The sequence below is a fragment of the Semicossyphus pulcher genome, unplaced genomic scaffold (genome assembly GCF_022749685.1).
Source record: "Semicossyphus pulcher isolate SPU_LCO1_2020_fin unplaced genomic scaffold, fSemPul1.0.p SCAF_9, whole genome shotgun sequence".
Taxonomy (NCBI): domain Eukaryota; kingdom Metazoa; phylum Chordata; class Actinopteri; order Labriformes; family Labridae; genus Semicossyphus; species Semicossyphus pulcher.
The window spans coordinates 18,218,813-18,232,803 of NW_027211770.1; the positions used below are offsets into that span (position 1 = coordinate 18,218,813).

Below are 13,991 nucleotides of genomic sequence, written 5' to 3' on the forward strand. Positions count from 1 at the left end.
TTACAAGAATAAAGACGTCATTTTGGGCTGTGGTTAGCCTACATGTTATTTTGAAGGGGAATATCTGAAGAGCAGCTAGCCGCCTGCGCTAAAATCCCGAGTCATTTCAAATAAAATCACTGTTCAGATTGTGATACACGTGACACGGTGGTGCTGATGTGCCAGAAGATTAAGAAGTTCATATTTGTGAAACCTAAAATAGATATAATAATCATTTGGTAACACTGTCTTCAGCGAAACCAAGGAGGCTAGGAGATCTCACATGTTCCTCGCGTGGTACATGTATGCTATGCTTCCATGCTACCTGGTGTGTCCAAAAAATATATAGCTCTGACTAAAGTTGTATTAAGCCTCCTGTGCAATCATTTACAAGTTTAACTTCACAAGATGCTCCACGTAGCGCCGGCAGCTGGCTGCTCTTCTGATAGTCCCCTTCATAATAACATGTAGGCTAACAATAGCATAAAATTACCACTTTATTTCCGTAATATTGCAACTTTATTCCTGAAATCTCAGATTATTTTCTTACAAACCATCTCATGTTAGTAATAGTTGTAAATAAAGCTCTGTCAAACACATGCACATATTCCTATCTGTTACATGGTTGTTGTTTCTGGCTTGGATCTCTGGGTGGTGCCTCGCTTCCTCATGTTTTCAGTCCACTTCTCATTAAATCTGACCAGTTTTAAGCTCATGAATAATACCTCAAGATATTTTTATTCAACTTTTGTTACATTATTAAAGTTAAAGACAAATGCTTGAAACAAAGTTCTGAGGGGCTTTAAGTGGTACCCTACTTAACCACTGCTAAATATCCAAACATGGACTGAACTGCAGTGTTTAGCCGTCCAGGCAGCCCATTACTGTAAGATAGCTCCCAGCCTTAAGAGTGCTAATGAGCACACTGCACCAGTGTTAGCCCAGCCCCTCTTTACACATACAATATTGACAAAGCTAACACAAAGTAAGGGCTGAAGAGTCCAGGGTTGAGTGTTATTCTATGTAAATGAACTCAGTACTCTTCTTACTTAAAGGTAGTTAATGAGCATGAATTGCATTAAAAGCTACTTAAACAGACGAGACTTTAAAGGGGTCAAAGAGTTTAAAAGGAGTGAAAAAAAACGGCATTACTCACCGGTGAAGTGCAGCAGAGCAGCTGTAGTCCAATGCTTTTATGTGTTCTTAAACAAGAGTCAAAATTACAACAAACAGCCTCGGTTGGTTAAGATTATTCTTTATTATGAAGTGCCACAAAATGCTTTGTGTTCATTGTGCTTACATTGTCTGTATTCTGGCTCAAAAAAACACCCAGGAGATCCTCTCTCTGCAGCAGAGAGCCAAACCTCCTGAGAGAAGTGTGTCAGATATCGCTATACAGCAGTAAAAACGTCTCAATCCAAAGGATTCCTTACAAACCCTCTTGCAATAAACGATTATTTAGGTTATCATCATTCTTTAACTCGGAAATACAAAAAAAGAAGAGAGGTCAAGCTAGTACAAGGTTTTTAATTCTTCTCTACCTGAATTCTAGTTAGTTTCATTGTGCTACTTTCTTTAAGGTGGAGATGACTAGAATGGAAGTGCTTAGAGAGAGCAGACCTGGAGCTCACCCAGAGACAGACGCACAGACGCACACGCTCAGCTTCTCTGCCTCAAGATGCCTGAACAGCAACCACAACAACAGCCAGATACCCTCAAGACTTTCAGACTGCAGTGCAAAGTTGCAAAGAGGTTTAATGCACGATGATACGCTTTGTGACACGTAAACAACAGCTGGAGACGCCGCAGCCAGACACGTTATCTGTTAGCCCGGGAACCAGGCGAATCTGTGAGCAAAGGTTTCATTTGATCTGGCAGATACGTCTGGCCCCTCCCCCTTTTAGAGGGATTTCCATCTGCCCTGATTCAGGTCAGGCCAATCACAACCCTTTATTTAACATGGGGCTAACAGGGGGTGCAGTTAACGCACTTGTGTGAAAGAGAACAATATGGCGGCCTTCTGAATATACAAGTCGTTTTAACTGGATGGTTTATGTTAGCTAGCTATCTAGCTTAGCAGCCTATCACTGTGTCTCACATTTTGTTTCTCTGATTGGCTGAAGCGTCTTAAACAGTTTGGCTCATTAGTAATAAATAGGGTTCGGACTCATTTACATTAGTGAAATAGGTCTGTCGATGCCAGGCGTCTCTCAGCGGTTTGTTTACCGACTTTGTACCCGTCACACTTTGATCCAATGCTACCCTACAAATTTTCTTAATACTGTTTTTTGTTTTTGTTCAAAAGGAAATGAGAAATACTTTTCAGTCAGGGGGTGAAACAAAAGCTCGTATCTATCCCAGGGATCGACGTGAGGTGTATTAAGGAAGATGAAGGTAATGCTTTTGTCTTCATTGCATATTCTGTCTGGTCTCGGCCATATTTGTGCTTTTATTTTGAAACTGCATTTTGATAGTCCTTGTGTTTAAGCACCCAATTTATAGTTTTACCTACTTTGTATGTATTGCTGTCGTGTTCGGGCCGAGGCTTAACGTTCAGGAATAAAAAAAAACAAATAGAAAAATCGAAGCCCTAATAATTCGGAGCTCTGTGACTAATCGTCTGATACGATTGAAGGGATTGTGGCTCAAATCTTCACACATCAGGGAGAGAGATAAGACCTGTAATTTGCTGACTCACATACTGATTACTCCGCTCACAACAAATACTGCCTCCTTCTTACTGACTTGGTAGCTACGCTGTTATTTCAAACAAGGTAATTTGTAAAAGACTTAAAGATAGTATCCTCTCCTGCAACACTTTTATTACATAACGTCGACTTTTTGTTTCCTGAATGTTTCCAGATTTGATCGCCTTTGACGTCCTCTGAAGTCACACAGGTCTTATAACTTAATCTCTGAGATGTGAATGAAATTAGGTAGTGGGTCCATGTATCAGTGCAGACTCTCCTTTTGTCCCTCTAACCATAAATGGTGTTGGATATCAGTCAACCAAATCTCTAATTGAGTAATGTCACGCCTGAGGAAGCACTGCAAATCTTCTTTAGTCAGAGATTCACATCTGAATATTAAACCGTTTCTGTTCAGCTGTTCAAAGCTCCACTGTAGACACATTCTCTCTGTGCGTCTCCCACAAAGCTCATCAGCAGACACTCTGTGCTCACGTGTGTGCGCATGCACTTGTGCACATGTGTGCCTATGCAAGGTTACAATGAATACATATGGCGTATAAACAAGCACTTCATGTGTCTGTGCAGATCTGTGTGTGCTCAGTCTGTCTCTCAGGAAGCTCCATGAATCTGTAGAAAAGGTTTCTGAGCTGCAGAGAACTGGGTTCAGCAACACTGGTATTGGCCAGTTATAGGTCAAAGGTTAAACCATCTACAGGTTGGGGGTTGATTAGCGTTAGCCTGTCTGTAGGTATATCACTCATGGAGTTAGCCCGTGGTCGGGCCAGTAGGGTTAAATGGGGCCTACTGCAGAATAATCAGGAGTCTGTCGAGCGTAACTGTTAGACTGTGACACTAAAGCTGCAATCAGACCATCCGGCTAAAATGCATGCTTTTTCTGTGCTTTAAGAATGCACGCTGTATGGTTTGGAAGTGCACTAGAAGGGTGGCTGAATAATGCATTGAATTTAAAGCTGACCTTAGCGTGACTTCAGCAATGCACCAAACTTTCACCTGGTTTCCTGCTGAGAATATGCTGACAGATACTAAATACTAAGTATGCTAACTAGCAATTTTTTGGGTTGTTTTGTTGTTGTTGTTTTAACCGTATGTTATGGTTTGTTTGTGTCAGGGCGAAGTTGAGAAACTTCTCCATTGAAAGGTTTGTTAAAGTCCTGTTGTTTCATGACTGCACTGCATGACACAGGTGCCATAGTAACATCCCAGAACCTTTAATAAAAGTTCATGAAGGCCGATGATCCAATGTGCGTAAATGTTTAAAGGCCTTATCCAAAATTAGGCCTCTCCTAGTTATTATTAGCAGACTTATTTCATGCTAGCGTTAGCTTAGCGCATGTCTGTCGGGGTTATAGTTATCCTACAATAGGCCTCACACCCAGCAGGCCGCTGATCCCAGCCTCTCTAGCCTACATCCTACATTAGTTCTACTCACTAAGAGGCAGGCAGTGCATAACAAGAGAGGAAAGACAGGACTTTTATTTTCGTTGCTCTAACACTACATTGGCATGTTCCCTGATGTCTGTAATATTAGTATTCTTCTGTTTATGACTATAGGTGAAGTAAAACATACCTGATTTTTAAACTGCTATACAGTAGTAGGTAATACTTCATAACTTCATCATAAAATACCATGCATTAGGTGATTATTGCTTTTAAAAGAGTCCTACGGAGGCTCCAAGAGAAAAATATTGCCCTCAGGTTTCTATCTATAGGATTTTGGCAAAAAATCATAAGCTTTTTATGATGTTGGCATAGATTTCAGTATTTTTTTTTTTTTTTTTTTGCATGCAAAAACGTCAATAATAAAAAGGTAAACAACATAATAGGAAAAAATCGTACTGAAAAAAGTGACATATGCTTTGGCCTGTAGAGAAAGAGGTTGGCAAATATCCTACATACAAACATAGAACTTAAAGTGCAACAAATAAGTTATCAAATCAAGTATAAACATAGAAATAAAGAGTAAAAATGCCAAAATAAATAAATAAGTCAATAAATAAATAGTTTTTTACCTCAGTCGTGGAGAGAATATGGTCACTTGGTGCAGCAGAACATTATTATTATCATTATTATTACTATTATTATTACTATTATTCCCCCAAAAAACAAATTCAGAAGGAAACTCTGTCACTGCGTTTCAGTGCAGTAGCTAAAGGCTTACTATTGTCTTTGTCGCCATCCTCATCTTCTTCATCGCTGTCCCAAAATATATGGTGCCATACTGTGTCTAGATGCCAGAAGGAAGCCGTGTTAGTATTATTGTCTCTATCCAGAACAGACAGAGGAAGAGGAGGTGAGCAGTTTTTGAGGAAGTGCATGCGTAGATCGGTTAAATCCTTAAGTGGGCAAATCTCAAGGAGAAAAATTGTGCTATCTTCATCATCTTCATGAATAGGCTCCGAGGGAAAGCAAGGTGGCGGGGGTGAGGGGGAGGGAGGAGGGGAAGCGAGGTCATATTCTGAGCAAAAATAGATTGTTTGTGTCTGCAGTTCAGTGCGTAAGGATAATGGTAATTCATGTCTGCAGTTTTGTCTCTTGTTTTATCTACGCAGGGGGTCATGCATCGAGGGGGCCTAGAGGAGAGAAGGGGCCTTTGAAGCAGGCCGACTCGTAGTGCTTGTTCAGGTAACTCTTGAGCGCGAAGGTCTTGTTGCAGCGTTTGCATTTGAAGTGCTTGAAGGCCGAGTGGGTCTGCATGTGAGCGCGCAGGTTGGAGCGGTCAGCGAAGGCCTTCCCGCAGTGTGCACATCCGAACGGCTTCTCTCCCGTGTGCGAGCGCATGTGGCCCTGCAAAAGCCAAGGTCGACTGAAGGCCTTCCCACACACGTCACACTTGTGCTTGAGGTCGTGCGTGAGCAGGTGCATGGCCATGGCGGGCATGGACACGTACACCTTCCCGCAGGTGGGACATTTCTTTGCCAGCTTGCTGTCCAGGGAGCGGTGCGTCTGTTTGTGCCGGCTCAGGTTGGAAGACGTGGCGTAGGTTTTGCCGCACTCGTTGCAGGTGTGCCTCTGGATGGTCCGGGGGCTGCCGAGGGCTTTCCTCCTCGAGCGGCCGTCTGTGATGAAGAAGGCATCGACTGTGTAGCCCTCGCTCACCGCAGCGTCTCCGTTGATGTAGCCGTCAGTGATTTCAGAGCCGGGACTGTCTGGGGACTCGGAGTCAGGAGCCCCGTAGTCACTGTGGATCCCATCGTAGAGGGGGTCAGGGGAGGGCACCTTGATCCCGCTGTCGCTCTCTCCATCGTACACAACAGGGCTGATGTAGTCACTGATGTAACCAGCTGAAATGGGGAACAGAAAAAAGTATTAGACTATAGGAAGATGAGGCAGAAGGTGCAGTAAAAGCGGTCGCAGTACACTAAACTTGCAGGTTTAGACTCAAATATCGTCACTGATAAAGCCATGACAATACTTAGAACAAGAGAAAATACAGTTAAAACTATATTAAAACAGTAGTAAGAAGCGTGTCAGAAATATGCCTCTGCATGTCTGTCTGTGGGAGACAACAGGAAAAAAGTTTGGATAAACGCCATTAGACTGCTGCAGCCAGCTGGACAGGAAGAACAGAGTGAAATCTGATAGTCTCTCTTTCCTCAAGCTTATCTGTCTTCGCAGAGACAGTAACGACAGGAGACAGTGCACCGACCAGCATCTCTGATTCTCTATTGAAATAAGTGCTTTAACATCTATATTAAAACATTAGTGATAAACAGCTCGCTTTCTACAGCTGTATAGTGTTGTTACTGCTTCTGCATGAATTATAATACAAAACAAAGAGATGCTGGGTTGATATAAATATTCCAAACAGCTGGGTCATATAAGCAGTTACTTGTCTCGAACGTCTTACTGAGGCTGTGTGTAGAAACACCATTAAGCTGCACATTAAGTGCTAGGCTCAGACACAAATGCTGACATGACAGACTGTCTGTGTGTGTTAATAAAGAAGATGCATTTTCCTCAAGAAAAAACAAAGATGGCAACACAATGAGTGTAACATATTTACAGGTGATCTTCCTCTCTCTCAAATAAAAGCCATCATACTCCTTTTAAGAGTCATGGTCGTCCTCGCACTCTAAATCTACAGATACAAACTTCTACAAGCTGTCAACAAAAACTTCAAACGAAGTGAAAGTCTGTCTTGGCATATCTGTGTCTCTCATGCACACCTGTGGCCTGTAGCCGAGTGTGACACTCAAAATGAGCTGCGGCATTAGTCCAGAGATTATTCAGCAATATAATTCCCCTCAGTTCTCAAAGGTGGCAGTTTAAACGCTTCCTCTGAGAGAGATAAACGCACACACTCTGACCCTGAACTCTCGGGAAGCTGATTTGGGGTGTGAAAATGAGCATCAGCACCACGGACAGCTCCAGTGCGGTGCAGGTCGCTGCATAGTGACAGGGAGGCTGCAGTACAGGCTCAGAGAGAGAGAGAGAGAGAGAGAGAGAGCAGGCAGCAGAGGGGCGGGTTCTTTTTACAGATCAGGGGATTGTGGGATTGCACGGCAAGACTTTCGGGAGATTTTCACAAAGTGAAAGTTATTCTAAAACACTATGAATATAATATAAGAGCAGGTTGGATGATGCTTCTCTATATCTTTTAGTTTGGCGTGTGTGTGCTTTTTGTACATATACTGTTTAAATTGTTGTTGCTAACTGTCTTTGTATCTATTATAAGAATGACAGAATAGGGTTGGTTTGGTGGTTGGTAGCTTTCAGTTTAAATGACTTAACTGTCCCTGAAGACGAGCATCAAAACGCTGTGACACTGCCTACGTAATGGCAGCAACATTGGCTAGTTTTCCCCCCCTCTTCTCTTTATTCTACATTAACACCAAATACAGACCTAATGGATGGAGGTCTTTAGACTTGTTCAAAAGTTACATGTGCTTTAAGCCAGCCATAAAACAGCATAAGATCCACATATGCACACAAAACAAATCACAAACAGGACGACAAATCAGATTTGCTATGATAGTGTAGAGGTGCATCTTTGGGGAAAATAGACCTCAAATTTTATTTTATTTTTTCTACTAAGAAATAATAGTGTTCTTATTATTCATGTGATCTCTTACACCCTGTGTGTCACAATAACAGCCACTACATATCTGCCACAGTGTCCCATCTGAATACACACTCCCCTCACTTACAGTGAACACGGGTGGGACATAAATTATTCTAAAAGCAGAGCCTTGTTCCTGACGCTGTGAGCTGTTCTGTATGTAGAATCCGCATTGAGCTGTTAGCATCAGATGTTAGAGACGGAGACAAAAGGTGGCCGGGACAGGCACGCGCTGCTCGGTGCTGCTGAGGCGGCAGATCGCGTGTCAGCGCGAGCAGGGCTTGTTAACCTCGACATTATAAACACACCGCTGACTGACAGATTTTGGCTTCACGAGCGCAGAAAAACGCACGTGAACTCACAGGTTGACGCGCAACAGCGTGTCAATGACATTGGGGGTGTAAGAAGCGATGCAGTGGATTGATTCCGAGGCAAAGTGCTTCTTTCTGGGTTTTCGTCTAAATGTGACGCACGCGGTTAGAGGGAGTGGGGAAGTTCACAGCTTCAGAGGGCAGCACAAACAATGAATCACACGCACGCAAAGGGCCTAAAGAGTCAATCTAAAAATAATGTTCAACAGTCCAACGTGAAGAATCCCCTGAGATGGAAATCCAAATCTGTTCCCATTAACTTACATTCAACAGTTCATCAGTGACTGTGAAGTTTGGCAAGGATAGGCAGGGTTAAAGCCATGGGCAGCTTCTGTACGCATACAAAGAAAAAAATAATAATTTGTTTAAAAAAAGAAAGAAAAAATCGACATTTCATCGTGAAAAAATCTGCCGAGTCTGCAAAAATTGGAGACAAACATACATTGACGCGGAGCACAAATAAACCCCAGAGGAATTAAGAATTTGTATATGGAATAAAGGAAACACACCGAACCACTGCTTGTTGCGTGTTTGGTCACAGCATTGTTACATAAAGGATTACTAAACTGCTGCCTGTTTGTGCTGCACCTGGAGGCGATTGGTGGACATATTACGCACAGTTTCTAAATTATATCAGATATTTGGTGTCATTTACACCCCAAAAAAACATGAGAATCACACTGAGCCTGAAAGTGGACCAGATTTTAACAACATCTGTCTATCTGTATCTCCTTTAACCTGCCTTAGCCTGTGTGTGGAGGAGCAGAGTCCCCTGACTGTGAGCCACAATCGATGAAACACGGGACGCGCTGGATTTAGTTGATTTCTCAGGTGACCTTTCCGCTCCAGCGACAGCTCAACCTCCTGCAGCCGAGCAAACGCCTCAAATCAAGCCTTGTTCTTAAATAAAGTGTCAGGTCCTGTGGTGTGCTAACACTCACTGAGCAGCAGGGAGTTAGTCGTTATTGAGATTGGCAGTTTATTGTGCCCATCTCAGCCTGCACGTGCTCCACTCGCAGTCCTCTGAAGTGCTCTGACAAGAATCAGGCTTTGAAGTCAAGCAGAAGGACTTGTTTTTCTGCTCAGTGCGAGGCTCTGCTGCTTTTCTTTCCCATCAGGAAGGGAGGAATTGTGTGATAATCATGAGCTGTGTGCAGCTGTTCTGTAATCACTGACTACAGGCTGTTTATCTGCACACATCGACCTACAGGTAGCCAACAGACCTGTGGTTAGTTCCATGTGGAAAGGATGAAAAAACGCCGGATTTATTCTAGAAATAATACATAATAGGTATTATAAGAGTCCATGTGTTTCCGTTATAGTTGTCTTTTGTTTAGTGCTGCATGTCTGCAGCGATTGAAGAACAATTTGGGTCAGTTTTAAAGAGCAAACTCAGTCAGGGAATCCCAGCAAGAAGCAGATACATCCCACTCTTACAGATACAGACAGCATTGTTAGACTCATTTCCCATAATCCTCCTCCTCCTCTGTCAGACCGACTTGTTCACGAGACACCTGTTAATGCTGGTTGTGTTGTCAGCCTGACCTACCTTTGTCGTGGAGCCGCAGGCTGAGGTCTGTCCGGTGCCGGTAGACGTTCTCTAGATCCGCCCCGGTGGCGAAATCATCTAGTTTCACCTTTTTCACCAGGAAAGACCTTGGCATGGTGGTGCGACACCGACACACACTCACACACACACGCACACACTGTCACAAACACAACGACACACACTCACAAACACAGCCGGTCGCCGACGGCCTGGCCAGCGTGCTGACTCGCGCGTTAACACACCAGCGAGACGGAGGCGAAGCGGAGGAAGATTGTCGTCAGATTTTGGAGGAAGCGCGAGCTGCGAGTTTATCCGGTATAAAATAGTTGAGTGGTGCTTATTTCTTATTTTTGTTCAGTTTCAGTCTCTCTTGTCGTCTTCTGTTTTAGTCCTCGTGCGAAAGAAAGCGAGAATTGCAACTTCAGCACCGGACAGCTCCCTCCGGGGGTGCCTCGCGCACAGAGCCTCGTGAGCAGTCAAAAAAATAAAAAAAACCAAACAAGAGGCGGTGGAAGGCACCCTGTAGCGCGCTCAGCGGCTCCCGGGCCTCTTTAAAAGAAGAGGAAGAAGAGATGGAGGAGGAAGAGGAAGCAGAGGAGGAGGAGGAGGAGGAGGGAGGGATGCGAAGAAAACAGGAGGTAAAAAACGGATTTTGGAAGCTTTTCAAAAAGATGTCGGACAGCTCGTCCTTCCCTCTGTGCCGCAGAAGTAGTCCTTCATTCCCGGGAACGACGACTTACTCACGTCGCTCAAACATCACAATAAGAGTCCCAACAGCATCCCCTCTTCCTCTTTCTGTATCCCTCTCTCTCTCTCGCTCTCTCTCTCTCTTCTCTCTCTCTCGTCCCCTCTGCCTCTCTCGCTCTCTCTCTTTCTGCAGCTTCCGCGAGCTGTTCCCGTGAGTGTGGCGTCTCGCGATCAGCTGTTGGCATTTATACCGCGCGCAGAGAGAGAGAGAGAGAGAGAGAGAGAGGGAGGGAAAGAGAGAGAGAGTGGAGGGATGGATAGACACACGGGTGGAGGGAGTGCTTAATTTAATCCATCCCACATCCCCGGGGAGCGGCGACTGGCCCGGATGATTTATTGAAGCTGTTATCACCCCCCCTTCTCCTTCTTTCTCTGTCTTTCATTCTCCTTCTCCTTCCTCCCTTTCTCTTCATTTTTGAGCGCATGTGTGCGTTACTTTTGTGTGTGTGTGTGTGTGTGTGTGTGTGCGTGTGTGTGTGTGTGTGTGTGTGCGCGCGTGTGTGTGTTCGTGTGTCGCCATGTTTTGGGGAGATAAGGATGGAAATTATTATGTTTTTTGAACGACTCATCGATTTGATTCAGCTATCCCAGCGTTCGACATGAATTTTAAATATTGTCCCATTGTGGAGGATTTTTGGAACTCCACAAACTTCTTTGAGGGCTTCCCTCTTTTATCATAAGCACATTTCTCTCTCTTTTTCTCTCGCGAGGACACGCGTTATATGTGGGAATATTAACTAGCATGCTGAGAGCCTGGTAATTATCATTAATGTGGCCCAGAGGGCGAATGGATGTAGACCAAATGGAGTGTTTTACGGTGACTGAGGATTAATGTGGAGCTGATATCTGCTGCAGGGTCACACTGGGTTCACTGACAAGTTTCACTGCTAGAGCGGTGTTATGTAAGAACAACAAAGATCATTTAAGAGCTCGGGGAATAATCTGCTTTGTCCTTTATTCAGCCTTGATCTCTTTCTTTCTCCTATTGACTCCCCTCCTTTAATGACTTTATTTAATTTTATTTACGTTTTTCAAGTTGCATTAAGGCGTCACAGTGAAAGCTGGGACCTTCTTAAACCTAAAGTTCACGCCTCGGACCTTATAACTGAATACTTGCACCAGGTTGAGACCCTAAATAAATATGTTTTAATTAGTCCCAGGGTGTGAAAGTACATGTTGCTAACTGTGTATCCTCACAATGTTACAGAGTAATATGAAGCAGGTGTGCTTAAGGAGAGACTGACTCAGGTTTGCGGTCTGTTGGAGACTTTCTGAACATCTGTTAAAGGTTAGAAGGAGCTCAGAGGATGAGTCAGATCTGCTGAGACTAATCTCTTAAAGATCAAGTCTTCACAGGGACGGCTAACAACTGTGATTTTAAAGTTTAATCGAGGGAGTCGAGCTGTGAAGCGAAAACTCAGGCCCTTTATTTTGATATATATAATAATAATATGATATAGTAATTGATGAACTGTTAACTGTGTTATGTTGTAAATAACTTTAAAGTTCTGAATTCTGTTTTTCACGCTTTCATATTCCATGATACAAATATGTGAAGTAACTTTAGTTTGTTCTTTTATTTGTCCTTCTAGAGTTCTAAGATGTTGTATATAAGCAGTGTTGTGACCAAGTCATCTTTGTCAAGTCTCAAGCAAGTCTCGAGTCATTTTTTTCTTGGGCAAGTCAAGTCGAGTCCTTAGTTAAGGCAAGTCCAGTCAAGTCACAGGTTATGTCATGTCAAGACAAGTCGAGTCCTTAATTAAGGCAAGTCAAGTCAAGTCTCAGGTTATGTCAAGTCAAGTAAAGTCTCAGGTTGTGTCAAGTCGAGTCTCAGGTTATGTCAAGTCAAGTCAAGTCGAGTCCTTAGTTAAGGCAAGTCAATTCAAGTCACAGGTTATGTCAAGTTAAGTCAAGTCTCAGGTTATGTCAAGTCAAGTAAAGTCTCAGGTTGTGTCAAGTCAAGTCTCAGGTTATGTCAAGTCAAGTCGAGTCCTTAGTTAAGGCAAGTCAAGTCAAGTCTCAGGTTATGTCAAGCCAAGACAAGTCGAGTCCTTAGTTAAGGCAAGTCAAGTCAAGTCTCAGGTTATGTCAAGCCAAGTCGAGTCCTTAGTTAAGACAAGTCAAGTCCTGAGTCAAGTCACTTTTTTCCCACCCAAGATCCAGCACTCTTACCTATAGTATCCGGTCTTTATAAAGACAAGGTATTAGTAGCCCATCTTATAATGATATTATTGGCCAATTTATATAACCTGTTCAAAGAGTATAACAATGAATTCTATCTGTATTATCTTGGCACAGGCGCAGCCATGATGATGGTCTAGTCTGAGACCTTATTGAGTAGTAATGAGTACGACTGATGAGGCTTCTCTTTGGGGAACAAACATCAGGTAGCTGGAGGCTTTGATGTTGCGTGTTGCCATAGCGAGGAGTTTGACTGATAGCCAGTCATCCAATCATGACAATCACATACCGGAGAGCTTTTTGAGTCGTCCAATCATGATTCCCAGTTTGTGCTGCATACATGGTTAGGTGGTTAGACAGAAACTTGACAATACTGAATTATATCATTTTATTTTAACAGCTAACATTCAAACTTATGAACACACGCAAGTCATCCGAGTCACCATGCCTCAAGTCAAGTCGAGTCTAAAGTCATTTTTTTTGTCAAGTCAAGTCGCAAATCATCAAAACAGTGACTCGAGTCGACTCCAGTCCAAGTCACCGAGTCTCAAGTCCACATCTGTGTATATAAGTAAGATCATAGACGTACATGCAGTGTGACAGTATTATCCATAAAGCACAGAGAAGAGAAGTTTGTCTTTCTCTCCTTTGTCACCAACTGGCTCAAAGTCCGTGACAATAAACGCGGCTCAAACAAAGTTAATTAATTGTAAAACTAAAGATAAAAAAAACATAATTATGAAGTGAGGCAGGTCAGTCATGAATGCAGTGTATGGATGAGTGTAGTGTTGAGCGAAGCATCCAGACCAGCTGGTGGAGGCCTGGCAGGAGGAGAGGAGAGACAGGAGTTAGAGTGGAAGTTTCTTAGGACCGATTAACTCAGGTTTCCTGATGTCCCTCACGACTCTGGCTCTCATTGGCTGCTGAACCAGGAAGCCAAACCACCAAACCAATAGGAGGCAGAGAAGGCTGGACGCCACCCCTTCTATATAAATTGTTCTCACAGTAATATCACATTAAAGCTTCGGAGATATTTTACTCAAAGTTAACTGTCAGTGTGTTCTTGCTGCTGCTTGCCTGCTCCTTAGTCTGCGCGCCCGAGTAAAAATATTCATGAATCAAATATTAATTATGAAGAATATTTATTTTCCTCATTGTTAGATATGAGTCATTATGCAACAGGAAAGACAGTTTCTATGCCTGCCACATTGTTAGTTTGGTTTTACTCACCTCCTCTCTGTCAGTCACACAGACGGAGGAAATGTTGTGTCGAAGAAGCAGAGTGAGGACGTTTTCTTACACAGTGATGAAGAGGATGGTGATGATGATGATTTGACTGATGCGTCTAAGATTGATCAGTGATTATCTGCAGTATGGTACAGATAGATGTGGTG

General features: G+C 43.2%; 1 protein-coding gene across 1 annotated transcript; it reads right to left on the reverse strand.

Moving 5' to 3' along the window:
* Positions 1 to 1,222: 1,222 nt before the first annotated feature.
* Positions 1,223 to 10,554, reverse strand: LOC138584716 (transcriptional repressor scratch 1-like). The gene is made up of 2 exons (XM_069657016.1): positions 9,670 to 10,554; positions 1,223 to 5,971 (listed from the first exon to the last, which is right to left on the reverse strand). The coding sequence occupies exons 1-2, from the start codon at positions 9,782 to 9,784 to the stop codon at positions 5,244 to 5,246; spliced, it is 843 nt and encodes a 280-aa protein (XP_069513117.1). The 5' UTR covers positions 9,785 to 10,554; the 3' UTR covers positions 1,223 to 5,243.
* Between the last annotated feature and the right edge of the window lie 3,437 nt (positions 10,555 to 13,991).